General features: G+C 43.0%; 2 protein-coding genes across 13 annotated transcripts in view; one reads left to right on the top strand and one right to left on the bottom strand.

Annotated features, from left to right (window-relative positions):
• The window catches only part of Kansl1 (KAT8 regulatory NSL complex subunit 1), a 129,969-nt gene extending 107,987 nt beyond the window's left edge, over nt 1-21,982 (top strand). For 4 of the 6 annotated variants that reach the window (XM_057774602.1, XM_057774599.1, XM_057774601.1 and 1 more), the window contains 10 exons: nt 907-1,102; nt 4,869-5,040; nt 11,736-11,918; nt 12,382-12,570; nt 12,940-13,088; nt 17,278-17,399; nt 18,388-18,445; nt 19,033-19,145; nt 19,798-20,050; nt 20,299-21,982. In XM_057774602.1, coding sequence (XP_057630585.1) covers nt 907-1,102; nt 4,869-5,040; nt 11,736-11,918; nt 12,382-12,570; nt 12,940-13,088; nt 17,278-17,399; nt 18,388-18,445; nt 19,033-19,145; nt 19,798-20,050; nt 20,299-20,526 — 1,663 coding nt within the window. In that variant the 3' untranslated portion in view covers nt 20,527-21,982. The remainder of the gene's footprint in view (nt 1-906; nt 1,103-4,868; nt 5,041-11,735; nt 11,919-12,381; nt 12,571-12,939; nt 13,089-17,277; nt 17,400-18,387; nt 18,446-19,032; nt 19,146-19,797; nt 20,051-20,298) is intronic. The other 2 variants (XM_057774604.1, XM_057774603.1) reach the window with 1 other exon arrangement.
• A 1,224-nt stretch (nt 21,983-23,206) lies between these two features.
• Mapt (microtubule associated protein tau) overlaps nt 23,207-27,407 on the bottom strand; it is a 95,001-nt gene continuing 90,800 nt past the window's right edge. For all 7 annotated transcript variants that reach the window (XM_057774992.1, XM_057774985.1, XM_057774988.1 and 4 more), the window contains one exon: nt 23,207-27,004. In XM_057774992.1, the coding sequence (XP_057630975.1) occupies nt 26,789-27,004 (216 nt within the window). In that variant the 3' untranslated portion in view covers nt 23,207-26,788. The remainder of the gene's footprint in view (nt 27,005-27,407) is intronic.

Below are 27,407 nucleotides of genomic sequence, written 5' to 3'. Positions count from 1 at the left end.
AGCCTCGAACTCAAAGATCAACCTGCATCTACCTCCCAATACCAAGTTATTTTATTTAGTACGTGTATGTAATCCTTTGTACCTACCGTTGTCTGACTAGTCATGGCATCAACAAAATCCTATAGTTAAATTATGTGAAGATTCCTAAGTTCCCTGTACATGTGAATAAAATATTATTTATCATTAGAATTCATTATCACAGGAGAACTGTTTTTTATTTATTTTTATTTTATATGCATTGGTGTTTTTACCATGGGTTTTGGGTTCCCTGGAACTGGAATTACAGGCAGTTGTGAGCTGCCATGTGAGTGCTGGGAATTGAACATGGGTTTTCTGGAAGAGTAACTAGTGGTCTTAACCACTGAGCTATCTCTCCAGTCCCAGGAGAACTGTTTTTAACACTGTTCATTAATGTTTGCAAAATTGGCTGGTCCATTGTGTTCTCTGCTTTTAATCCCAGCGTTCGGGAAGCAGAGGCAAACAGATCTCTGTGAGTTTGAGGCCAATCTGGCCTACAAAGTGAGTTCCAGGATGGCCAGAGCTGTTACACAGAGAAACCATATCACCAAAAAAACTCCAAAACAAATTTGCAAAATTGTTTTTTTATTAATTATATTTTTTTCTATAGTTTTTGTTAGGCATATTTCTGTTGTGGGAGAAAAGCTAACAATGAATACTTGACTTTATTGACTTTTTGCACCTTTCAGACATGATAGGTGTTGTACACTGAGAGCCTCATGAGTAGGCACACACAGAGATAAGTGTGTGCTCTCATCCAGAGTTGACCTCCTCCTGTAAAAGAAGACCTGTTTGTGTCTTTGAACATTTGAAAGTCAGGAAATGAAGCCCACATTAGAAATTTTGTTTCCTCTGTGTTTTGAAATGTATCTTCCTCCCTTTTTGTAGTCTTCAGCCTGTCCTGGCGGACCATGTTCCAGGTGACAGCTCTGATGCTGAGGAACAATTACATAAAAAGCAACGGCTGAATTTAGTTTCTTCGTCATCCGATGGCACCTGTGTGGCAGCCCGAACAAGGCCTGTAGTGAGCTGTAAGAAGCGGAGACTTGTTAGGCCCAGCAGCATTGTTCCTCTTTCTAAGAAGGTGAGTACTCGCAAGATCAGTCTCTTCTCAACCTCACTCCATTTACCTAATGCTTTTCAAAGTAGGTTAGCCCCCAAGATTTCTTGAGATCCTTAAAAAAGTACTAAGTTCCCAAACCTGCTCCTCCCTAGAGCTTGGTTTAGTTGGTTTGGAGTTAAGATTGAAATTATTTTTCCCTTTTAATTTTGGGTTAGCATGCCATGTTTGATATGGCAGTTTCACATGTATACTTTGTTCATTGGGAGATCTTGTTTTTCAAAAAGCTCTTAGATGACTGCAGCCAGATTTGAAAACTCCTGGCTTGAGTTTTTAAACAAGAGTCTCTGGAAGTTTAAGTGCTGCCGTGAACACTTCTGTTTCTCACCTGTACTGTTTTTGCTGAAATCAGTAGTGTTAACCAGGTGTGGTGGAGCAGTATGCCCTCTTAACCATCGAGCCGTCTCTAGCTCCTTCCTCACACCTTTTCATTTGGAGACAAGAATTTTGTTTAATAGTCTGTGTATTAGTATGTGTGCCCTGTGTGTTGCCTGGTGTACTCAGATCAGAAAAGGATGAAGGTTCCCTTTGGGCTTGGGTATAGATGGTTGTAAATCACCCTCCTAGGTCCTGGAAACTGAACATACTCTTAACTGCTGAGCCATCTATCCCATCAGAGACTTCCTTTCAAAAAAGAATCATTACATTTTTTTTTCCTTGCTATTTTCTTCAACCTTTCTTTCTTCCTTTGTTCTTTGCTGCTTTCTTTGTGCTCTTGAGACAGTATCTGTTAGTTGGCCCAGGCCGGTCTTGAACTCCTAGACCTCCTACCTTTACTTCCTAGGTCTGAAAATGAAGTTATATGCCACCTTGCCCAGCTTCCAATACAGTTTTCAAATTTCTATTACTAAACGTATGTTCATGTTCACAGAAAATGGAGGTGACTAGATAATTGTGATAAGCTTTTGATTATTTAGTCTTTGAATAGCAGAGTTTATTTCTGAAACTTATGAAATCCATGTAATGTGTATATTGGAGTATCTGGCTGGTAAGTTACTAGGACAGAGTGTTTTTTCCTTTATGAATTCTTACTTTGAGATGTCTGTTCTAGGTATTGATGATACAATACTAGATAAAAATGAAAATTCTTACTCATGAATTTGTGGTCCTCCTGCCTCAGCCTACTGAGTTGCTGAGATAACAGGACTGTACCATGTTTTGATATTTTTGGGGTTCTTATTTTTAGATTTATTTTCACTTTATGTGTGTGGATGTTTTGTGTACATGTCTATTGTTTGTAGATATTAATACTGCTGTTAGAACAAAGGTTTCAGTAAAATAAACTTACTGGAAATAGTCTAAAATGAGACTTGACCATAAATTATACAGTATAAAAGGTCTTGAATTCCAGACTATTGTTTTGAATTTTAGCCTCTTAGATTTTAATTTTTAAAGTTGACAGGATGTATCACAAACTCTTTGTTCGAATATAAATCCAAAGATTTATTTTCGAGCCCCAATCTAGATATTGGGGATGAATTAGGAAAGAGAATAGGAACTGAAAAGGGACATAACAGTAGGAATCCTGTAATCCCAGCACTCAGAATGCAGAGGCAAGTGAGTTTGAGGCCAGCCTGGTCTACAGAGTTCCAGGACAGGCTCAAAAAAAAGTCTAAATAGATAAATAGCACAGAGAAAGCTTTTTGCCATCAAGCATAACCACTTTATTTTGAACCCTGGATCCTACATAGTGGAAAAAGAGATCACTCATAAAAGTTGTGCTCTGACCTAACACACACAATTTTTTTAGTTCTTTTTGTTGTTGTTGTTGTTTAAAAAGTTCTATGGGTACTAGAAAGGTGGCTCGGGTTAAAAGGACCTGGGTTCATTTCCCAACATTCACATGCTAAAGAGTTCTGTAAATGTCATAGTTTTTTATTTTCCGAGACAGGGTTTCTCCGTAGTTTTTGGTTCCTGTCCTGGAACTACCTCTTGTAGACCAGGCTGGCCTCGAACTCACAGAGATCCGCCTGCCTCTGCCTCCCAAGTGCTGGGATTAAAGGCATGTGCCTCCACCGCCCGGCTATGTCATAGATTTTTTTTTTTTTTTTTTAAAGATTTATTTATTTATTATGCATACAACATTCTGCCTCAATGTATGCCCGCACGCCAGAGGAGGGCGCCAGATATCAGTACAGATGGTTGTGAGCCACCATGTGGTGGTGGGAATTGAACTCAGGACCTCTGGAAGAGCAGTCAGTGCTCTTAACCTCTGAGCCATCTCTCCAGCCCCCTATGTCATAGATTTTTAATGGTACTTATATGGAAGTGAACTTAGGTCTCTGGAAGAGCAGCCATTGCTCTTAACTGGTAAACCATCGCTTCAGCTTTTTTTTTTTTTTTTTCCTGAAAATCTTTTATTTTAATTGAGAGGTGTATTGGTGACTGGTTGGTTCATTGGTTGGTTTGGTTTTGTATTTTGTTTAAGGTTTTTGGTTGTTTGATTAGTTACAGTCTTTTAACTGAGTAGGATGGATAATTTTGTTTTGAAACAGTAATTGTGTTTACATCAATGTATTCAGTATCATTTTTAGTAGCATTGACCATTGCAGCTTACTAGACTTTTTTCCCTTCAATTTACCCAAACCAAATCTTTGTGCAACCCTCTGTGCAACCTATATTCAGACAGAAGCAGTTGTAGAATGTTGATAAAGACCACATTGTTCTTAAGTATTTTTTTCCTATTTAAGTCCATAAAAAAATACTGAAGACATGTCTTTGAAGGGGCTGTGAGTATAGTTCAGGGGCGCTGATCCAGTTATTCTAGCGGTGAGGGAATATTGAGTACTTCCAAAGACAGGCAGACAAACAGACTCACTCTCTCTCTCCCACAGACACACACACACACACACACACACACACACACACGACAGGATCTCAACATTTGGGTGGTAGAAGTAGCAGCATCAGGAATTTGGGGTCAACTTTAACTACCTGAGACATTCTCTTCACTTCTCCTTCAAAAGGGGAAACAGAAGAGACATAATAATTATAAGCCAGGTGTGGTGCACATATCCATACTGGGGCATACAGGAATAAGGGGTTCGTGGGTATTTAAGACCAATCTGGGAAACATAGTACAAACCTGTCTCAAAAGAATAATAGAAGCCAGCATTCAATGGGGAAAACTAAGATGAGATCATTTCTGTGAATTCTGAGAGGGGAAAGAGAGATGACAGTTTGGGGTAGAGTTTCGGTGCTCCTGTTTTGTTTTATTATGATAGCTAGTCTTTTTTCTAGCATTCCTTTTCACAGTGGCATTCCCCAGGCAGAATCTTGCAGATTGGGTGTTGCCTAGATGACGTCATGAATCATGCTTGGCAAGTGCCGGGCTTGTTCTTTGTAGCACAAGATTGTAGGGATTCTGTATTAGATGTCTCAGCTTTTTGTCTTAAAGCCTAAAAATGTAAAAGAAAAAGAAAAAAGCTTGTAGTTTTAAATAATTAAGTCTCTGGGGGTACTTTCATTTAACTCCATCTTGTTCTTTGTATGTAAAGGAAGTTTAAAGAAAATAATGTATCTTTGGAATTAATCTAATAGAAATATTGTGAATGGGATCATTCAATATGCATGTTTAGTTTTCATTAGTCATGAGTTGTGTCTTGTTTTTTGAAAGTGGAGGACAGTTTGAGAGATCTAGGTGATTGGGACTAAAAGCATGTGCCGATATCCAGCAAGGATGTTAGGTTTTTATTAGAACAAATTGTCAGTTTTGTTTTGCTTTTCACAGGTTAACCGGAATAGCACCACCCGCTCTGGCTGTGATGTCAATCCCTCTTGTGCTCTGTGTGGTTCAGGCAGCGTTAACACCATGCCTCCTGAAATTCACTATGAAGCCCCTCTGTTGGAACGTCTTTCTCAGTTGGATTCTTGTGTTCACCCTGTTCTAGCATTTCCAGATGGTAAGAAAGAGATCAGAATTTAAAGTCTAACAGTGAGATCTGATAGGGTTCCAGGTGAAAGAAAATCAGTGATGTCAGATACTCAGTATCCCTTTCTGTCATCAAAAACTTGTCGGAATTTTGCTGTTTGACCTGTAATTCAGTAGGAAAGAACATCTTCCATAAGTCATCTTTTTGTTTGTTTGTTTGTTTGTTTGTTTGTTTTTGTTTTGTTTTTTCGAGACAGGGTTTCTCTATGGTTTTGGAGCCTGTCCTGGAACTAGCTCTTGTAGACCAGGCTGGTCTCGAACTCACAGAGATCCGCCTGCCTCTGCCTCCCGAGTGCTGGGATTAAAGGCGTGCGCCACCACCGCCCGGCATAAGTCATCTTTTGACAGGGAGGTTATATATGAAGGGGCTGGAGCAGTGTCTCAGAGGTTAAGAACACTTGCTCTCTTGAAGAGGACCTAGGTTTGATTCCCAGACATCTATAACTCCAGTTCCAGGGTGTCTTTTCTAGCTTCTGAGTGCACTGGATGCACATGGTGTGCATTTATACATACAGTCAAAACATTAATACAAATAAAATAAAAATATTTAAAATAAAAGTAAGGGATTGGAATTTACTTAGCAGTTGAGAGGAGCACTGACTGCTCTTCCAGAGGACCCTAGTTTGGTTCCCAGCACCCATATGACTTCAATTTCCAGAGAATCCAACACCCTCTTCTGGCCTCCATGAATACTAGGTGTGCATGTTGTACACTGGCTACATACATAAATAATAACATAAAATCAAAGAAAAATCTGGAAAGATGACTTCGTGGTAAAGAGCTGTATTGCTCTTACAAAGATCCTGAGTTTGGTTCTCAGCACCTGCTTTGGGTCTTGGGGTCACTGCCTACATTTGCTCCAGGGTGCTGGGATTAAAGAGAGGTGCCACCATGCCTTGCTTCCCCCCCACCTTTTTTTTTTTTTTTTAGATAAGATTAGGATTTTGTTTGTTTTATTTTTCAAAACAAGGTTTCTCTGTAGCTTTGGTGTCTGTCCCGAAACTAGCTCTAGCTTTTGTAGACTAGGCTGGCCTCGAACTCAGAGAATACTGGGATTAAAGGCATGCACCATCATTGCCTGGCAAGATTAGTATTGTTTTGACTCCTTTAAGTTTTTTATGGATGGTTACATTCTTACTAAGCCATACTCCTCACTTAGGAGCAGAGTGTGAGCTGGGGTCTCATGTATTCTGTACTGGCCTCAAATTCACTGTGTAGCCAAGAATGTCTTTTAAACTCCTGATCCTCCTGCCTATGCATCCAGAATGCTGGAACTACAGATATATGTATCACACATTGAATGAGTGTCTATTGAGGTTTCCCCCTCTACACTTCGAAGTTTAGTGATAGCTGTTCTGTATAACAAAAATAAATAGTAATTTTATTTTGTTTCCTAGTCAGTTCATAAGAGTTGTTAGGATCACGGTCTTTATCCTGAAATTTTATGTTGTCTTCCACCTTCAGCACATTTAAGGCATGGCATACACTTTTATTCTTAGTACTCGGTAGGCAGAGGCAGATTGATCCCTTGAGTTTGAGGCCACCCAGGTGTGGAAAGCCATTTCCAGGACAGCCAGGGCTACACAGAGAAACCCTGTCTTAGGGGAAAGAAAGAAAGGGAGGGAGGGAGGGAGGGGGGAGAGGGGAGGGGGTAAATGAAATCAAACTGAGCCAAAAATCAGGCAATGATTGTGCATGCCTTTAATCCCAGCCCTCAGGAGGCAGATGCAGGCATGTCTTGTGAGTTCGACGCCAGCCTGGTCTATATAGTGAGTTCCAGGGCAACCAGGAATACATAGAGAGGTCCCCCCCCAAAAAAAAACCCAAAACCAAAGAAGGAATCTTTTTAGACTTTAATCTTAGTTCCAAGAGGCTGAGAACAGGTGAATATCTTTGAGTTTGAGAGACCAGCTTTGTCTTCAGAGCTAGTTCCAGGATAGGCAGAGCTACACAGAGAAACCCTGTGCCCAGCAGGGGAAAGGGAGATTGACTTGGGCCCCATGATGCAAGCGTATGATCTATTTAGGGGAAGCTAAGACAGGAGTTCTGCTGACAACATAGACTCTGTCTTAAAATAAAAGGGCCAGATATGATGGTGTACACTTAAAATCATAGCACCTGGGTAGGGGGCAGAAAAGCAGAGAAACTGCCATGAGTTGAGTTTTAAGCCCACCTGGTAGGCATAACAAGTTCTATACTGCAGCAAGATCCCACCTCAAATGACTGAGAAAGTTTAGAAAAAAAAAAAAAGTGAGGTGCTGTTCACAATCTCAGCACTCAGAGCAAACAGATCTTTGTGAGTTCAAGGCCAGCCAAGGCTATGTAGTGAGACCCTGTTTGTTAAAACAACAACAAAAAGATCAAAAGGAGCAATGAAAATGCTGTTTTGTGGGAAACTACCAGCGTGTATACTTGAGGAGACTGTGGCTTTCCAGCAGGAGAAGGAAATGAGCTTTGCAAAATACTCCAATAGCAGACTTACGACCACGGCATATCAGAACTTGGTGAACTCAAGGTGCAGTCTCTAGTCATGTTTCATTTTGAGGAAGTAATAATTTAAGATGATGTTAATAATGAATTTGTATTTTCCTTTTATTTACCTATAAAGTACTATACCCTCTTTGATTATAGCACTTTAATCATATAAATGGAAAGTGGAACATCCTATAGCTGCGTTTTTTTTGTTGTTGTTGTTGGTTTTTTTTTTTTTTTTGGTTTTTTGTTTGTTTGTTTTGATTTTTGAGACAGGGTTTCTCCGTAGCTATGGTGCCTGTCCTGGAACTAGCTCTTGTAGACCAGGCTGGCCTCAAACTCCAGAGATCCGCCTGCCTCTGCCTCCCGAGTGCTGGGATTAAAGGCGTGCGCCACCACCACCCGGCTCTACTGTGTTTTTACTTTTTTTTTTTTTTTTGTGTGTGTGTGTGTGTGGCCGAGTATAATAGTGTGTATCCAGGCTGACCTCATACTAGTTAGTGATCACCCCTCTTTCCTTTCCTCCTAAGTATTGGGATTATACAGACGAGCACTACATGCCCAACATTTTTTGATATTTCATGCCTTTGTTTGGGTCTTCTAGTCTGTCTAGTTTGTTTTAATTTTCAGTACTTGTTTTTAAGCCCAGGACCTTGTGTGTATAGGCAAACACTCTACCACTGAGCTACAGCCTCAGCATGTTTAGATTTTTTGGTTCTTCCCATGTCCTAGGATAACTACTATTCAGTTAGTATGTATACTCAAACCAACAATGTCTAGGAACTTGTATTGTCCACTGTTTGGGGAATTTAACAAGTTTCTGCTCATTCATTTATAGAAGCTATTAAAAGAAAATACAGTAAAGTTCTGGCAAGTGTGAGTCTGTTTTACATTGTATTGTTTTAAGATATCACTGTTTGTAGTCTTAGCTAACCTTGAGCTTGAAACAGTACTTCTGTCTCTGCCTCCCAAATCCTGGGATGAATAGGCATGCACCATCACATTCAGCTGTTTGGTGTATTTGTTTTAGGCCTTAGAGTAGGAACTTATAATGGATGAATCCCTCTTCCCCCCTCTCCTTGTTAGCCTACCCATCCCATTTGTCTTATCTTCCATCCCTCACTTCACTTTTCCGTGTGTCTGCCTGTCTGTGTTGAGAATCTAACCCAGGATTTTGTACATCCTAGAAAAGTACTCTACAACTGAACTATAGCCTTGACCCTTTTACCCTCATTTAAAAAAATTAATAAATGTTTTAATTGTACCACTAAAAGTGGCCTGTTTTTAGTTTTAACAATGAAGTAAGAGGGCTATAAATTTTCTTTAAATTCATGAGTACAGTTAAAATGGCATTTATAGAGGGGCTTGGGATATAGTTCAATCTGTGTAGCACTTGCCTAGCGTGGATGAAGCACTGAATTCCTTCCCCAGCGCCATGTGAACTAGAGTTGGTGACACAAGCCTTTAATCCCAGCAGTTGGGAAGCAAAGGCAGTCAGATCTCTATGGGGTTTAGGCCAGCCAAGGCAAAACCATAAGATACTGTCACAAACAAAAAATAAAGTGGAGCTAGACCAGAGACTGTAGTCAGATAACATACATTCTGAAGACCAGACTGGCCTCAAACTCACAGAGATCCTCTGCCTTTCTGGGTGCTGGTGTTAGAGACATGTGCTACCACTTCCTGGCTCAATGATACATGTAGTTTTAGCTTCAGCCTAAGACAGCTGAACAATTTTTTCTTCCTAGGACATTGGAAGAACCAAAAAATCTAAACATGTGCTGAGGCTGTAGCTCAGTGGTAGAGTGTTTGCCCATACACACAAGGTCCTGGGCTTAAAAACAAGTACTGAAAATTAAAACAAACTAGACAGACTAGAAGACCCAAACAATGTCTTAGTGGTGAATATTACAAAGAAAATACCCTTTTACTCTGGAATTTATATTTTTTTTTAATTAAAACTCTGTGTGTTTTTGATTTTTGAAAGAGTGTGTATCCTTGATTATCCTAGAACTTGTTCTATAGTCTAGGAAAGCCTCAGACTCACAAAGATCCCCTCTGCCTCCTAAGTGCTGGGATTAAAAGCACGCACTAAATTTTTTTTTCTGATAGGATACATTTTAGTTATGGTCTTGTCTCTCTTCTAACTTTTTCTAGGTCCTCCCCATCTTCATACCCAACTAACTTCATGTTTTTTTCTCTCTCTGTCAAAAAAAAAAAAAATGGAGCTAATGGGCCAATCCGTTTATAACTTTAAAAAAAAAAATGAAAATCCAGGGCTGGTGAGATGACTCAGTGGTTGAGTGGTTAAGGCTGTTCTTTCAGAGGTTCTGAGTTCCAATTCTCTGCAACCATATGATGGTGCGCATCCATTTAAAGTGGGATCTAATGCCCTCTTCTGGAATAATGGTTTGCATGCAGATAGAACACTCATATACATAAAAGAAATAAATGAATCTTTTTAAAAAATCCAAACAAATCAATAAATTAGAAATTATAGAACAAAATAAAAAGCACACATAAAATCATGAAGTCCATTTTGTATTGGCCAACTACTCTGGGGTATGGAGTCTGCCATGGGATATGGTTGATACATCAGTGACACTCCGTTCTCAGAGGGTATCAACTACAAATAGCTTTTTGCTTAGGAGTGGGACCTTGTTTTCTGCTTCTGCTTTCCAGTACTGCAGTTTTGTGTAGTTTTAACCTGTATAGGTCTTACGCATGCGATCACAGTCTCTGAGGTCACATTGGTCCTATTGTGTCTGGAAAATGCTGTTTGCTTGAAATTGTATACCACTTCTGACGCTCAGAATCTTTTTGTGCTCTCTTCTTCATAGATATTTGAGGGAGGAAGAGTTTGATAAGGACATATTTAGGTCTAAGTGCCCTAAAATCTCTCTCTCAGTGCATTCTCCATTTGTGGGTCTCTGTGTTATTTACTATCAACTACAAGAAGTAGCTTCTCTGATAAGGGTTGAATAATGTTCTGATCATGGGTATAGCAATATGTCATTGGGAATCATTTCATTGATACATTTCTTTAGCAGAATAGTAGGTTTTCCCCTACTACTATTAGGGGTTTATGATCTATGTAGTTTTAGGTTCTTGACTACATCAGCAGTGTCAGGTAAGGGTTCTAGCTCATGGAATAGGCCTTAAATCCAGTTGTTTGTTTGTTTGTTTGTTTTAGGTGATTACAAACTCCCATAACATTTGTTCCACTATTACACAGTATATCTTGTGGGCAGGTTACTTTCTTTTTTGTGGGTTGAGATAGAAGTTTGTTTTTGAGACAGTGTTTCTCATGTAGACTCCAGCTCAATATGAGGATGGCATGTTGGCTTACACTTGGAGACAAGTGGATCTCTGAATTCAAGTCCAGCCTATTGTACATAGCAAGTTCCAGGATAGCCAGAGTACCTAACAGAGAGATCCCATCTCAAACACCAGAATTGAGGGGACTGGAGAGATGGCTCAGTTGTTAAGTGCATACGTGCTGAGTTCAGCTCCCAGCACTCGTATTGATCCAAGGGCATCTGCACTGTGTGCTTAATTTAAAAATAATTTTTTTTGTTATTGTTGTTTTAAAAAGCCAAGTGTAGTTTCTAGTGTCTTTAATCTCAACACTTGATATCTTAGGCAAGATGATCACCCCAAGTGTAAAGCCAGCCTCAACTATGAAGCTCTAGAGCAAGGTGAATGGCATAGCTTGTACTGGAAGGATAAAGTACCTTCTATGGTCCCAGATAGCATAGGGTGTGCTGTATCACAGAAGTTAGGCCCCATGGGAACATAAGTAATTGCTGAACAAGTACATCATGGTTGTACATGTAGAATGAAGTAGGTTTAAATATAAGAATTGAAATAGGATGTTCAAAATCTACCACATCAATAAGATCAACATGGGAAGCGAAGTCTCCCATCAATATAACAAAACATGTATTATATTTTTACCTCCACCGGAACTTGTAGATAAAAGGCCAAGGTGGTAACACTACTTACTTATGTATACATCAATAAAGTTTACATAAATGGGTCTTCCATATGACATCCGCTGGTTTTGCTAAGCTAGAGAGTTGTTTGACAAGGGTATATTGACCTGGAGAGTCAGTAACCAGACACCCTTCAATGAGAGAGAAGCCCAGAGGCCAGGTTCTTGGACTAACCCACGATGTTTTGTGTTTCTTACAGATGTTCCCACAAGCCTGCACTTCCAGAGCATGTTGAAGTCTCAGTGGCAAAACAAGCCTTTTGACAAGATCAAACCTACCAAAAAGTTTTCACTTAAGCACAGAGCACCCATGCCATGCAGTCTTTCAGATCCAGTTCGTAAAGACAGGCATAAGTTGGTCAACTCCTTCCTTACAACAGCCAGTAAGTTTTAGGGAACTAAGGAGTCCTCTGGAATCACTATTGCTGTATTTTATAACTTTTATATTCTCTAGTTACTGGTCTGCTATGCCAATATTCTGGGATTGGAAAAAGCTTTTAGTTACCTAATACAAATTCAGCTCACAGCTTACCTACCCTATCTGTTTGGTTTGGATGCTCTCAGATAGACTTTGGAAACTATTTCAAACAAGTAAAACCCAAAATAGTCAGTGAACAGCCAGTAGTAACATACTGGGTCCACCTGTGGGCAGGTTGACTTCTGACTGAAGCCTTAACATTTCTGTTAACATTTCTGTAGCTATTGTGCCATTAGCTAGAAGGTTGAATCCCAAAGACTATGATGCTGCCCTGGATATATAGCATTGGCCTAAGAACTGAAGAGCTCAGAACTCAAATAAGATTTGAGTGAATGTACTTCACAGCTCTTTTTTGTTCCCCTCTTCAGAGCTGTCCCATCACCAAACCCGGCCTGACAGGACCCACAGGCAGCACTTAGACGATGTGGGGACTGTGCCCGTGGTGGAGCGAGTCACAGCTCCAAAAGCAGAGCGCTCGCTCAGTCTGCCGCCACCAGTGCATGACCCAAACCACAGCAAAGTGAGATTGCGAGACCATCCATCTGAGAGAAGTGAAGGTAGGGCCAGGCCGGCACCTCTACCTGCATTGGCACTTCTCAGAGCTTTCTGGGACAGCCCAAGCATCTCTTAAAACCCCCTACCCCAAGCTTTGACCATTACTTGCTAGAAAGGCACAGCACGGGGCACTATTGCTTCTAAATGCAGGTCACATCTTATGCTACAACATCTGCCCAGTCCCCTATTTCTCATCAACTAGTTGCTGCAGCTTTTTATCCTCTAGGCTACAAAGAAGCTTTTTTTTTTTTTTTTTTTTTTTTTTTTTTGCCTTTAGTATGCATTGCTGGCATTCCTAACATGTTGGAAGTAGAACTGGTTATGATATCCATTTAGCAGTGTATTCCTCTCCTTTCTGTTGACTTCTGCAGTGTTGAAGCATCACACAGACATGAGCAGTTCGAGCTACTTGACAGCTACCCACCATCCATCACACAGCCCCCTGGTGAGACAACTCTCCACCTCATCAGACACCTCCACACCTACCAGCTCTGGCTCACAGGTTTCAGCCAACACGTCTGTAAGTACCTGTGTGGGGTTGATAGGACATTTTACAGATTGCAGGGCACTCATAATAACTCTAGAGACCAATTTAGAGTTTAGTTGTAGTACTTGACCCTCGGGTTTTCATAGTAAAAATGAATCATATAGAGGCATGGGTGTGGGTTTTGTTGTTGATGGTCGGTTTTTATTTTTTCCAGGAAAGTAGTACTAGGGCATTGTTAGAAGATCTAGACCTTTGTTCTAGAGACAGATTCTCTGAAGGTGCTTTGTGATTGTTTAGGATCTGCTTCACCTTGAACTTGAATACCATGGCCCTAATCTTTTAAGGCATTCAAGACAACAGTTCGTTGTTCCTTCTGTTGATGAATGGCAGTAGGGCACTAAGAATAGACAGTGATGACAGCAGGGAGAAGGCAGAACTCATGCTTTTTCAGATGTACGGAGCAGAAGTGGGATGCAGCAGGTTACCGTGGCATAATGGAAGGTCATTTAAAGCATACTCACCACCTTGTACACCACCAAATCCCATTCAGGAATCTGTTTGCTTAGCCAAAGCAAACATAGTGTAATTAAACATGTATATGTAGAAGTTAAGTATAGTTATCCAAGCATCCCTTTTATAGTAATCACAATAACAAGTGTAACTATATTAGTAATATTAAATTCTGGTACTGTTATTAAACATTCTACTACTAGACTTGATGTCACAGGTCTATAATTCTAGCACTCAGGAGGATGAGGCCAAAGGATCGGTGTTCATACACACCATCCCATTTAATCCTACAGTGTCCTTTGATAAATAGTATTATGAATCCTGATTTTTGTGGACATGAAAACTAAGGCTGCACAGGGTTGAGTGTATTTCATAAGGTAAAGGCAGTTTGTGAGGGTTGTGATTGTGATTCAAACCCTTGTAGTCTGACTTCAGAGTCAGCTCTCTCACCAGGACACCACACAGCCTTGGCCTGAGAAAAGAGATGTTGTAGAAGCTCTAAGCTCACAAAATGTGCTCGCTAAACTCTTGGAATGAGGTACAAACTCATATTGTTCTTTGTTCTTACAGGTCAGACTGTCCTTTCCAAAAAGCTTTCTTTCACCTTTTCCACTCACAGACTTTGTCTGAATAGGTGTGTAGTATTACTACCACACTCAGCCAAACACTAGGAAAGGGTTTCACGTAATCTGATGACAGAGAATAATTCTTATTTTAAAAAAAAATTAAGCTCTAAGGTCCAGGACTTGGTAAGTCAGCATTCTTTTTTTCATCTGTCAGTCCTGATAAGTCTGGGGAGTGTTGATTTAGAACTAGATCATTTGGAGTTTAACCTTATTAAGTACAGATTTTATGCACGGCACTGTGCTAATCCTTTAGGCTCTTTCTTTTGAGACAAGGTTTATCTATGTAGTCCTGACTGTCTGTATTTCACTGGCCTAACTCACAGAAATCCTCTTGCCTCTGCCTCCTAAGTTCTGGGGTTAAAGATATGCACTTCCACACCCAGCTCCTTCAGATTCTGATTGCTTCATTTATTCAGAGAATCAGGATTCTTCTATTAAGCAGAGTGATATGCCAAATTTAGGTTGAGAAGCAAGGGGTAACTGGTGGAAGCGGGCAAGACAGGGTTTTTCAGGGTATTTGTAGCTGTGCTTCACAGTAGTAGTTACTTGTACTAAAATCATCTTAGTGGTCTTTAAACAAATTGTGTTTGTTTTGTGTGTGTCTTGAAATCCAATAACTTTTAAAAAAATTCCTTAGAAAATTTAGAGAATAGATATGGCGCCACTTTGAGAGGATTAGGCTGAGTCCTGTTTCTTTCTGTTGTGAAACCAGATTTAGAAACGACTTACTATTCTCAATGCTACCATCCTCCCCCCTTTTCTGACTCTGAATTCAAAAAGGTAGTTAAGTTGAGTTGAATGAGTGCTAGCAGAATGGGTGTTTAAGAGAGAAGGGTACAGCCCAGAGGCCTGAGATGCTTTGGGGACATAGGTGTTTCTAGCAGGAGTTTTATTCTTGACCAAGATAGAAAACTATCTCTCCCAAGGCTTTTTCCAGACTCATTTCTTATGTGGGTCATGGAATTTCAGCCAAGATGTGGTAGTGACAGAAGCTTTTGGATGTGTAGTCACTATTGCTTAACTTGCAGAACTCAACCAGGCAAGATTTCCAAAATTCTCAACCATTTTAGTTAACCTGTAACCCAAAATTTGTGAGGTTAATTATGGTCTACTATTGCTGATAAAGAAGCAAATTGAAAATTGTGATGACCTGAAATCATTCATGGCACCATCTGAAATCCTGTTGTTTTTTTTTTTTTTTTTTTTTTTTTTTGAGACAGGGTCTCTGTAACTATGGTGCCTGTCCTGGAACTAGCTCTTGTAGACCAGGCTGGCCTCGAACTCACAGGGATCCACCTGCCTCTGCCTCCCGAGTGCTGGGATTAAAGGCATGCGCCACCACCACCCGGCTTCTTACAGTGTCTTAAGATGATGGAATTATCTTACCTTCCAAGGAGATGGATATAATAGTTGGTTGGAGCTAGTAGCTTATCTTTCTTACCGTTCCCTTGTGGGCTGACCACACTTGGTGGTTTGAGTGTCAGTGCAGGCTCCTGGGTGTTTCCAGCTGTATTGTTGCCATGACAACATGTTTGTCATCCCACTGTTTCCCTATGGCCTCTCACAGTTAACAGGCTGTTTCAGGATAAGGTATTTGCTCTCCAGGCAGAAGCAGCTAATAGAGTTTTTTTTCTGTCTAGAAGATTTGATCTTTTGGCTCTTTGCTTTATTCATTCTATCTGTCTGACTCTTTTAAGACAGGGTCTCTCTATGTTGTTGTAACTCTCCTAGAACTTGATGTGTAGACCAGGCTAAGCTTGAACTCAGAAATCTGCCTACATGTGCCACCCAAGAATTGGGATTAAAGATGTGCAGCACCATACCTGGCTTTATTCATTCTTAGTGTCCTGTCTACCATAGATGTCCTACTCTCCTTTTGTTACTGAACCCTTGAAAGTCTTATTTCCCCAAAGATTGAATGTTCCCACTTACTGTGGAACACATTTCCTTTGTGGGGGGAGGGGATGGAAGCTATAGACAGTTTCCTTCCATTCCTCTTTCCCCCGACATAATAGAAAGATGAGCCGGGTGGTGGTGGCACACACCTTTAATCCCAGAAGCAGGCGGATCTCTGTGAGTTCAAGTCCAGCCTGGTCTACAGGAGCTAGTTCCAGGATAGGCTCCAAAGCTACAGAGAAACCCTGTTTCGAAAAACCAAAGAAAAGGAAGGGGGGGGGGAGGGAGGGAGGGAGGGAGGGAGGGGGGGGGAGGGAGGGAGGGAGGGAGGGAGGGAGGGAGGGAGGGAGGGAGGAAGGAAGGAAGGAAGGAAGGAAGGAAGGAAGGAAGGAAGGAAGGAAGGAAGGAAGGAGATGAGAGTTATGTAAGGACTGAGAAAGTGGTTCGTACAGACTTAGCTGAAGAGTTGAGATCCTCAAGAGGAAAGGGTTTTCAAATGGCAGCTTAAAGTAAGATAATTTGTTAAGGTGGACCTGCCTTTTGAGCCTCTTTTCTGATGAGAAAAATCAATGCATTTAATCTAACTAGTCACCACTGAGTGGAAACATTGTGTTTAAAGAGCCAGAGTTGTTGACAAAGGAGAAAGGGTAAAACAGATTTTAAGATTAATTTTAGTGTGTGTGTGTGTGTGTGTGTTGCCTGCATATATATTTGTGCTGCTACATGTGGCTGCAAAGGTCAGAAAAAGGTGTCATCTCCCTAACTGGGGTTACAGACAGTTCTGAGCCACTATGTTGGTACTAGAAACTAAACCCTAGTCCTATCCAAGAACAAGTAGTGCTCTTAATGACAGCCCTCTCTGGCTCTGGAACAGGGGTTTTAGGATTTTAAAAGAAGAGTGTTAGGAGAATGAAGGAATAGGAACTCAAATTGGCTTTAGATCTAGGACACCCACCTGTAAAATCTAGCAATTCAAGAGGGAGCCTCGTAAAATAGGATTACTCCTTGAGGCCAACACCTGCTACCCCTGTCCCCAAAAACTCTGCTGCCAGGGATAATCTGTTTAAATACTGTGGTGACCACTGCTACCCCAGGACCTGTGTTGTGTGCATGATCATCCTGTCATATGATTGATGGTTTTAAATTTGTAGCATTGTACCTCTCTTGACATTTAAACTTTTGTCTTACAGCAGCCAGTGAGGAGGAGAAGGGGAGAGAGCTCATTTGATATCAATAACATTGTTATCCCGATGTCTGTTGCTGCAACAACTCGTGTCGAGAAACTACAATACAAAGAAATCCTTACTCCAAGGTAGAAGCCCTATTTAATCAGCTCCTCTCCCTCTCTTCCTGTTGTTCTGTATCTACTTTTTCTCTTCTGACCAAGCATTCTCTATCCCTAAGTTGTTTTCTTTTTAAAAGAGGAGTCTGGGGCCAGGCATGAATCCACACTCATAATCCCAGCTCCCCTGAATGCATAGTGGGTCTTCAAAAAACAATAAAATGGGGGTGAACAGGCATGGTAACTCATGCCTGTAATCTGTGACCTTGGGAGGCTGAGGCTAGATGGTCATTGCCAGGTTCAAGGTTAGCCTGTGCTACAGGCATGGATTGTTCATAAATCAGTAGTCTTAGCAATTGGGAGACTGAGGTGGGTGGATTGCAGTGGGTTTGCTTGGGCTACATAGTGAGACTGCTGTTTCAAAAAGCAAGAGCAGGCGGGCGGTGGTGGTGCACGCCTTTAATCCCAGCACTCGGGAGGCAGAGGCAGGCGGATCTCTGGGAGTTCGAGGCCAGCCTGGTCTACAAGAGCTAGTTCCGGGCAGGCACCAAAGCTACAGAGAAACCCTGTCTCGAAAAACCAAAAAAAAAAAAAAAAAGCAAGAGCAAATAAGAGGGTGGGAGAGTTAGTGGAGCAGGGTGGGTGCTTGATAGGAGTGAGGTTATAGCTAGCTTCTCTTATTCCATTGTATGAATCCACCTACTCAAGGTCACAACCTGGCAGGCCACTCAGACTCTGTTTTAAAATACTGAACGTGTTGTCCCAATATCAAATCAGACTTCTTATAAACCTTTATTTCCAGCCCCTATAAGATTGACTGATATGTTCTGTATGATACCAATCAATTGATGTAGTGTTTATTTAAGCAGTTAAAGTCTTACCACCCTCAACTTGATGCTTCTGTTTCTGGCCTTTGTGGGTATTTGCATGTGAGGCTTCATTTAGAGATTGGAGAGTCATAACCTACAGTCCCATAATTTTCTTTCTTTTCTTTTTTTCAAATTCCTGGGTTTTTCAGCTGGCGAGAGGTTGATCTTCAGTCTCTGAAGGGGAGTCCTGATGAAGAGAATGAGGAGGTATTACAATAGTTATGCTGTCTTAGAGGAACACACACACACATCAGTCATGGGTGCATGCACTCAAAATGCCTTAAGATATAGGGGTGTCAGCCAGGCGGTGGTGGCGCACGCCTTTAATCCCAGCACTTGGGAGGCAGAGGCAGGCGGATCTCTGTGAGTTCGAGACCAGCCTGGTCTACAAGAGCTAGTTCCAGGACAGGCTCCAAAACCACAGAGAAACCCTGTCTTGAAAAAGCAAAAAAAAAAAAAAAAAAAAGATATAGGGGTGTCACTGGGCGGTGGCGCAGGCCTTTAATCCCAGCCCTCGGGAGGCAGAAGTAGGTGAATCCCTGTGAATTCAAGGCCAGCCTGGTCCACAAGTGCTAGTTCCAGGACAGCTAGGACTATTACACAGGGAAACCCTGTCTTTGAAAGCAAAAAGGAAAAAAAAAAAAGATACAAGGTGTCAAATTTGAGCTCATTGTTTTCTCTCTCTCTAACTAGAAGCATCTACATTCAGGAGAGGGTTGTTCTAGATTTATTCTGCCAATTTCATAGCCTTAGCTTCCTGGGGAAAAGAGATTAATGAAACTGTTCTGTTGCAGATTGAGGACCTTTCTGATGCAGCATTTGCTGCCCTCCATGCCAAATGTGAGGAGATGGAGAGGGCAAGGTGGCTGTGGACCACAAGTGTGCCACCCCAGCGTCGGGGCAGCAGGTAATGGGCAGGCACAGGTTCCCAGAATCTGGGAGGGGTGGAGGGGGGCAAAGAAAGTATGATTACAGGCCTATTGGTTTCCTGACTATTTAACCGGAAAGATGATCCTCTTTTTGATGAGGACAGGTTTTGTAATCTTATCTTTAAATGACTCAATGGGTTCAAAGTGCTCACCCTCTAACTAAGTTCGACGACTGAAACCCACAGTAGAAGAACCTCAGCTAGAAGGTGTCCTTCTATTCCATGCCTTATGCTGCAACATGGTGCTCATGCTCATTAATACCTCTCCCCACACACACTAAACTAAACTAAAAAGATGGTGGCAGGAGTCCACCTATTTTTCTTTGACTTGTTTTCAAAACCTCAACTAATCCCTATTGTGAATTCACTAGTCAGGACTTTCTCTTAGACTCATGGTTACTCAACTCTTAATTGTCATGTTTTTATGCTTACCACTGAGTAAAAGTGGAAGCAAATGGAATTAATGAATCTTAGAAGAACATCATTACTGTCAGTTTGAATTTTAATTGCTTTGGAGTAGATGCTTTTTTTTTCTCCCATAACTCCTTCTCTCACTACCCCTGCCCCCCAGAAAGAAACAGAAGAAATGCCTATTACCTAGGTACTCACTTGTGTATTCCTTGATTCATAGGTCTTACAGGTCATCAGACGGCCGGACCACCCCACAGTTGGGCAGTGCCAACCCTTCCACCCCACAGCCTGCCTCTCCTGATGTCAGTAGTAGCCACTCTCTGTCAGAGTTCTCCCATGGTCAATCTCCTAGAAGTCCCATTAGCCCAGAACTGCTCTCAGCTCCCCTCACCCCTGTGGCTCGGGACAGTCTGCGACACTTGGCCAATGAAGACACCCGTTGCTCCACACCAGAGCTGGGGCTAGATGAACAGGTGAGGGGTATCTCCTTTAAATGGCAGGAGGGTATGCGAGGAGGCAGCATATACTGAAGATAGAGCTTTCCTCTCCCTTGTTTTGAAGCACACTAGAAATGTGCTGGGTACCCACCTAAGGGGAGGGGTCTTCTTAAACTTCTCCCAGTAGCAGTAGACTGGTTATCAACGCTGGGCCACAAGTTTGAAGGCCCAGGAAATGAGCTGAAACTAGGCCGTCCTCACCAGAATATCTTGTCTGTCTACAGTCTGTCCAACCATGGGAGCGGCGGACCTTCCCTCTGGCTTACAGTCCCCAGGCAGAATGTGAGGAGCAGTTGGATGCACAGGACATGGCAGCACGCTGTACTCGCCGCACCTCAGGCAGCAAGACTGGTCGGGAGACAGAGGTGGCACCCACCTCACCTCCTGTTGTCTCCCTCAAGAGTCGGCATCTGACAGCAGTAGTCGCAGCTCAGCGCCCAACTCACAGATGAGCAGGAAATGAGACTCTATATAGACTCTCTACTATTGGCATTAAAGCTTCAGAAATCTCTGCGTTTGATATTCAAACATCATATGCTGGAATTTTCACAGTTTTTAGTGAATTTAAGGAATTTAGATCCTCCTTTGGTTGGTTTGGTTTTGTTGTTTCTGTTTTCTTGTTTGTTTTCATGTCACGCCTGAGCACTTCCTCCAGTTGGCAGACAAGTTCAGGAAGAAACCCTGCTGGCCTGGTCCTGCATATCCTCTGCACTGTTGGATCACTGGACTTCCCAATGTTAGATGGTCACCCTCTCCCTTGCACCTGTGGGGTAGGGTGGACCAGCCAGCTGGCAGTGGGTGGAAAGCTCCAAGTCAGCACAGTCTCCTTAGGTTAGGATGGGATAGAATAAAAGCAATCTGGGCTCTTACCCCTTCCCTCCAGTCTGTGGCTTGACCCGGCTTAGCTCTAGCTGGGCACCCCTCCTTGGTCTTCTTGTGCTGGCGCACCCTTCCAGCCAGCTTCTTTGCTCTGTTGGCCAAGTCTTCTCACTGAGCTCTGAGCCAGCAGTACAACTAGCTTCTTGTCACCTGGACCTTGAAGACCTATTTTCAGTTTCATCTGCATTCGGTCATCTGTCTTGGCTCCTTGGCTGCAGTACTCTGTTGCAGCTGCTCAGGTCACCCTGTTCTACCCTTTCCCATCTTTCTCTCCTTTTCATGCACACAGACACGTTAGTCCTTCCACTCAGAACATCTATGAAGATAGGGTTTGGACAGCTTAACCCATTCCCACATCCCTAAAAGTTAGGAAGTCTGGAGTACACAGCATCACTTCTGTATCATGTTTTCACTCGGTAGTAGTCACGTGCCCTGTTTCTTTCATGTCCCTGTCAGTCACTTAGGTTCCCTCATCTCTGCTCCCCTTGCCTGTAGAACACTGTCTGGTCCTAGCTTGTGGTTTCCATTGTTCTCCACCAACCTCCTGTTAGCCTTGTGCCTGTCTTATGTATAATCACATCACCAAAAAAAGGGGAGGGGGAAAGGAATTTTCTTTTTCTGCCATTTTATAATTATACAAAAATAGTAGGCAGACTGCTTAATGGTTGGGGTTTTTTCACAATTTTCAACATTAGTGATTTTTTTTTGTTTGCAAGTTAAAAGGTTTGTCATTGTTTCTTTAAACAACAATAATGCACCATATCCCTATGCATAAAGTGCTTCTTCTATTTATAAGGTTGAAAATTCTGAATAACCCTTTTAGCATTGTAAAAAAAAAAACAAAAAAAGACAAAAATTTAAAAAAACTTGTATTTTGTAAATATTTTCTTTTCCTGCTTTGAGCTGTGTAATGGCAGCGAACATGTAGCTGTCTTTGTTCTATAGAAATGCTTTTCTTCAGAGAAGCTGATCTTTGTTAATGTCTTGATTCTGTTCGCAAAGCACAGACTAGTGCTTTAAAAAAAAAGGAAGGAAAATGAAAAAAATAATAAAAAAAAGATACAGAAAGTCATATGTCATGCTTTTCTTGATATACTATTCTCTGTGTGCCTGGCAATGGTGGCAGCCCAAGCATTCTTTGGGGTTTGGAGATTTGCTGGCTAGGTGTTGTGAAGGGTGTTTCACTAAGGTAAGAGATAATCTGCTCTGAAGTGAAGCAAAATTGATTTATTCCCTCTCATTGTTCCTTTAAGAGGTTAACCAGTATAGAATTTCAAATTTCTTCTTTAATGGGGATTTTTACTTGTCACCTTCAGACTTTGAGGGGAGTGGTCAATGAAAATGTATGTCATTTGCATGTGTCTAAGTTGGTTCTTGCTACCTGGGGGAAATTACTTTGTCTAAGAAGACTAAGGGCCTTCTCTAAGACTCAGCTGTTCTTCCATTTTTCTGCTTTTGTGTTGTTTCTATATGCATCAGGATATACTAGACTAAAACAGCTGCCTTCAGAGGCCACGCACATCAATGAACTGGGGAAGACAAGTATTTTGAGATTGGAAATCTAAGGACTATCATGACCTTGACATATTACCAAAGAGCTCAGGGAGATGGTTCAGTGGATGAAGTGCACAGTGTGAGATCCTGAATGTGAGCTTAAAGCCAGGCATCTGTAATCCTAGTGTTCCTATGTGAGATAGGAGGCTGAGATCCAAGAATCTTTAGCAGCAAGGAATCAACACAGCACGCACATGTGCAGGAGAACAATGTCTCAAGGTGGACAGACTGACACCCAAGGTAGTCCTCTGGTCACATGCTGTAGCACTAAATAAATTGGGGCGGGGATTGAGATGTTGCAAGCAAGAAGCTGCTGTATCCCTAGCAGATCTATAGTAAGATTATAAGGTGTAAGAGAGCAGCAGTACATGGGTATGCATGTAGGATCTACAACATGGGCTTTTGAGTTTACTTTAGCCTAGACCACCCCCACTTAAGTTCCAGGGGTGAGGAATCTCATACACCCCACCCCAAACTTCTTTGCTTCAAATGAACTGGGAACTAGGAACTAATGTAGCCTTGTCTGAGGATAGTTTGCCAAAGGTAGTAAACCAAGTCTGTACTCTATATCTCCAGGACCCCAAAACTGCCGCTCCAATGTCTGGTTTTACTTTTCATTTCCTGTTCTGAATTCTCAATGGAAAGGAACTTGTAAATTTGTTTTCTTGTATTTGGAACTCATGAACAGAGATTTTGTTTAATCAGAGTAATAACTTTATTTCCAAATTCACTTTTACAGCAACAATCAGTGTAAATCGTTTGTTAAAACACAATACACTACATAGACATTCACAGACAGGAAGCTAAGCTAAAATGATTCCATGTCCCTCCCCCACCCCCTCAAAATCACCAAAGAAATCATAGGACTTGCAAGCACTGGAGATCATGCCCAGCACAGTAACTGCACAGGCTACAATCCATCAGGAGGGTGAGACTGAGATACTGCCCAAGGTAACCCTTCCAGAAGCCAGAGAGAAGTTTGGAGGCTCATAAAACCATAGTCCTATAGTTGGTACCACCTCTGCCCTGGGCCCCACTTACTTCACTGGAGAACAGACTAAAGGAAGAGGTCTTGGCTACTGCTAGTAGTTGTAGGCTGTGGATCTGAAGCCCGTCCAGAAGTGATAACTGATGTGCCAGTGACTTAGAGGGAAGGGAAGCAGGATGGTGGGCTCTGGACACCAAAAGAAGGCAGCAGACAAGAGTAGTTCATAGATTCCTACACAAACCTGGGAGCTACACCTGGCTGGGAAGGCAGGGAACTAGCTGGCTGTCTCTGCCTTGGGAAAGCCTGTCACAAGCCTCCAGGCTAAAGCCATGGCACTTCTCTCTAGCAAGTGGTCATAATCATGAAGGTTACAGATGGCTACACTCCAAGGCTTCTGTTTGCCTTTGTGAAATATCTTAACATGTTCCTCCTCCCCCCTCCCCCCATAGCACAAAGCAATCTCAAACAGGATACAGTCTTATCATTGTAGTCAATTTAAATGGAACTATTGATAAAGTAAATTAAGAGCTTGGAGGAACCAGGCATATGGTATACCCTATCTAGCCCACCCTAAGTAAGACTGGACTAGGGAGGCATGGGAAGAAAGGACAGGTGCTGCGCCCCTGGGGGATTGTCCTCACTGAAGTCACAAGCCAGACTCTCATTGTAAACTGCCTATCAGCACTGACCTGATAACTCCAAGTAATTATTTTGGGGCTGTTCTCCCTACAAGAGATATGACAGTGTCCCCATTCACAGACAGGAACTGCAGAATGGACAATGGGAAGTAAGATAAAAACCAGAATAGGTAGCCATGATAAAGGGGCAATGCTTCAAGCCACACTTCCCTTTTCTCCATTGGGCCCATCAGCAGCTGGAAGCTTCTCCATAGGCTGTTCTTTAATGGGAAAGGCTGGCTGCTTCCTTCTACCATTCACAGTGTCTGTCCTTAACTCCTTAACTGTATCCAAGCCAGAAGTGATAGAATTGGGCCTGAGGCTCCTATGCTTCTCCTGAGGCCTCTTCCCTGCAGCTGTAGGAGATGCTCATGCAAGGTCAGTGGGCTGACACCTCGGACACCAAGGGAGTCTCCTAAAATGTCCCCTTCCTCAGTGGGGCAGTTCATCCCAAGCCCTGTGGTGGGCCACAGCTCTCGCAGCTGACACTGATGCCCTTGTCTCTCGGGATGCAGTAGTTATCAGCCCATCTTTCAGGGCTGCTGTGGGACGTGAGGCTGTGATTAGGCAGGACCATCTTCACTCTGCAAAACAGGCCAGCAGGAAGCTCTCCCTGACAGGTGGAGTCTCTCTGGTCCTGTGCTTCAGGCCTGGGCAGCTAAGAGACCTCCAATGTCACAATCCAGTGTCTGTGAGGTCCCAGTTGCAGAGGAAAAACTTTGAAAACATAGGATGTCCTAGCAGGGAAGCACCGCACTGGCCTGGAGCCAAGTCCCAGTGCAGCCAAGAAATACCCAGGACCTCCATCCCTGGTGGTGAGCTAGAACCCTTTGACAAATATTACAAGATACATGCGTCCTTTTTTTTTTTTTCTTTTTTTCTTTTTTCCTTTCTTTTCACTATCATAGTCACTGGTGAACCCAGACAAACAGACAAATCCAACTACAACGCACAGGGTGTAGACGGGGAGGGAAGGGCTGTATCTATGAAGATGTCTGGCTGCTCCAGTAGGGCAGGCAGCACCGCTTCCATGGGGATTGGAGGAAAACATTCCCAGGGGGTATGTTCCCCAAGTTGGGGTGTGGAGGGCTGATTATGTGCACGGGGACTTACTGGTGGCTGGGCTCTGGGAGGCTAGCAATCACAAGCTGGGGTGGAAGAGAAGGATGAGAGGAATGTGGCCCTGCCCTGGGAGTCTTGTCGGCTCTTACTGGTGCCGACACATTGGCACCTGACTTGCCTCTAGCTCTACACGAGAAGAGGGCCAGGCCTACCTAGGAGGCAACCACTATTTAAAGTTTAAAACAAAAAAAGCAGACAGAAGTGTCCAGGGTCATCTCCAGGCACACTGGTTAGATTTGTGGAACGTAGGACTAGAGACTGAGCTTCAAATCTTTGCCCTCCCAGGAGTCCAGCTCTTAGTGTAGAGCAGGTACTACCCACATCTACCCAGGGCCAGGATGGGGGCGGGGAGGCTAAGCACTCAGGACAGTGAGACGGAATGAGAGAACGGCAGTGACTGGCTCTCGGCAGACGCGTGGGTGTGATGGACAGGTGGAGGGGCTGCAGTGGCTGTGGGAGGGGTGGGAGGCCTGTCCGCCCCTCCCCCATCCCTCACCCTGCAGAAATGCCAGAGGACCAAGCTTGAGAACAGGCGGATGTCCCCAAAGAGGCACAAGTCCTTATGAAGAACTAGTTAGCCCTAAAGTCCTGGGTCTGTGAAGTGGCCAAAATCATGGCTGCAATTCCAAACTTCAGAACTCAATAAAGCAGGGTTTTCTGTGAGAGGAGAATGAAGCCCCTCAGCTCAGGACTCCCACCCTGCAGAGAGGGAGGAATAAACCAGTGCCCTGTGATGTCAAGGTCAGCCTTCAGAGAACCAAACAACAAGGTACCACCTTCCAGCCTGGGCTGCCCTACAGAAGGGGCACATACTCCCCAGGGCCTTAGCAAACAGGCAGTTGTGCCTTCTAAGGCTACTCCAGGCGGCTGGGGCTATCTGTTCTTCCCAAAGCTACTTGGCAGAAACCTGTCTTCCTCCCCTCTCTCCTCTGACTCCCTGACACCCATCTCTCAGCCTTTGCTGCCTCAGCCCCCCTTCACATCCACAAACGTTAGCATCGCCTGCCTGCCTATAGCTCCACAAACACACCAAGTTCCAAATCTTTTGTCGCTGCTGCTGTCCCTGATGCCCCTAGGGTGGGGCTGCAGCAATCAGTTGCCCTAGTCCCTTAAAACTCCCCAGAAACAACCTTCAGAGCCTCCTTCACCCTCTAAGACTCAAAGGGGGGTGGGGGTGGGGGTGGGAAATCAATAGCAATTGCCCAAGGAAATGTTGGGTTTGGCCATGTTTTTACATGTTTTTCTTAAAAAATATTTTATTACTAGCCCACGAATCAATTTGGAAGATGAAATTTACTCTTATTCCCATCACTGATTTTGAAGTCCCCAGCCAAAGCCGAGCCACAAAAGCAGGTTAGGTGACAAGCCGGTCGGCCGGTCTGTGAGGAGCAGCGGGGAGGGCAGAGGGCGAGGGGCCAGATCATTCTTTTTTTTTTTTTTCCACACTCTCACTCTCTCTTCTCTCCACGATTATTGACCGCCCCAGGGGCCTGATCACAAACCCTGCTTGGCCAAAGAAGCGGAAACTTCATCGGCTAGTGTGGCAAGCTGTGGGGAGTCCACCATGTTGATGCTTCCCGTGGAGGACACATTGCTGAGGTGCCGTGGAGATGTGTCCCCAGACACCACAGGTGACTTGTACACGATTTCTGCTCCATGGTCTGTCTTGGCTTTGGCATTCTCCCGGAAGGTCAGCTTGTGGGTTTCAATCTGCAAGCATAGGGTGAGTGAGTGACAGCCTGGGGAACGCAGACAAGCCCTGACTGACAGACTCCGTGAAGGGAGAAAACATTCTTTTGTCTGTTTTCATTCATTCATTCATTCACTCATATAAGAATATATATATATTTCTCTGCAGTTTTGGAGCCTGTTCTGGAACTAGTTCTTGTAGACCAGGCTGGCCTCAAACTCACAGAGATCCTCCTGCCTCTGCCTCCTGAGTACTGGGATTAAAGGCATGCGCCACCACTGCCCGGTTCATTCATTTATTCTATTTTGATGCAGGGTTTCTCTGTGTAGCCTTGGCTGTCCTGGAACTTGCTCTGTAGACCAAGCTTACCTGGAACTCAGATCTGCCTGCCTCTGCCTCCTGAGTGATGGGATTAAAGGCATG

The sequence above is a fragment of the Chionomys nivalis genome, chromosome 7, assembly GCF_950005125.1.
Source record: "Chionomys nivalis chromosome 7, mChiNiv1.1, whole genome shotgun sequence".
NCBI classification, from domain to species: Eukaryota; Metazoa; Chordata; class Mammalia; order Rodentia; family Cricetidae; genus Chionomys; species Chionomys nivalis.
The sequence above is the reverse complement of the archived record's forward strand: the minus strand, read 5'-3'. Positions and strand labels throughout refer to the sequence as shown.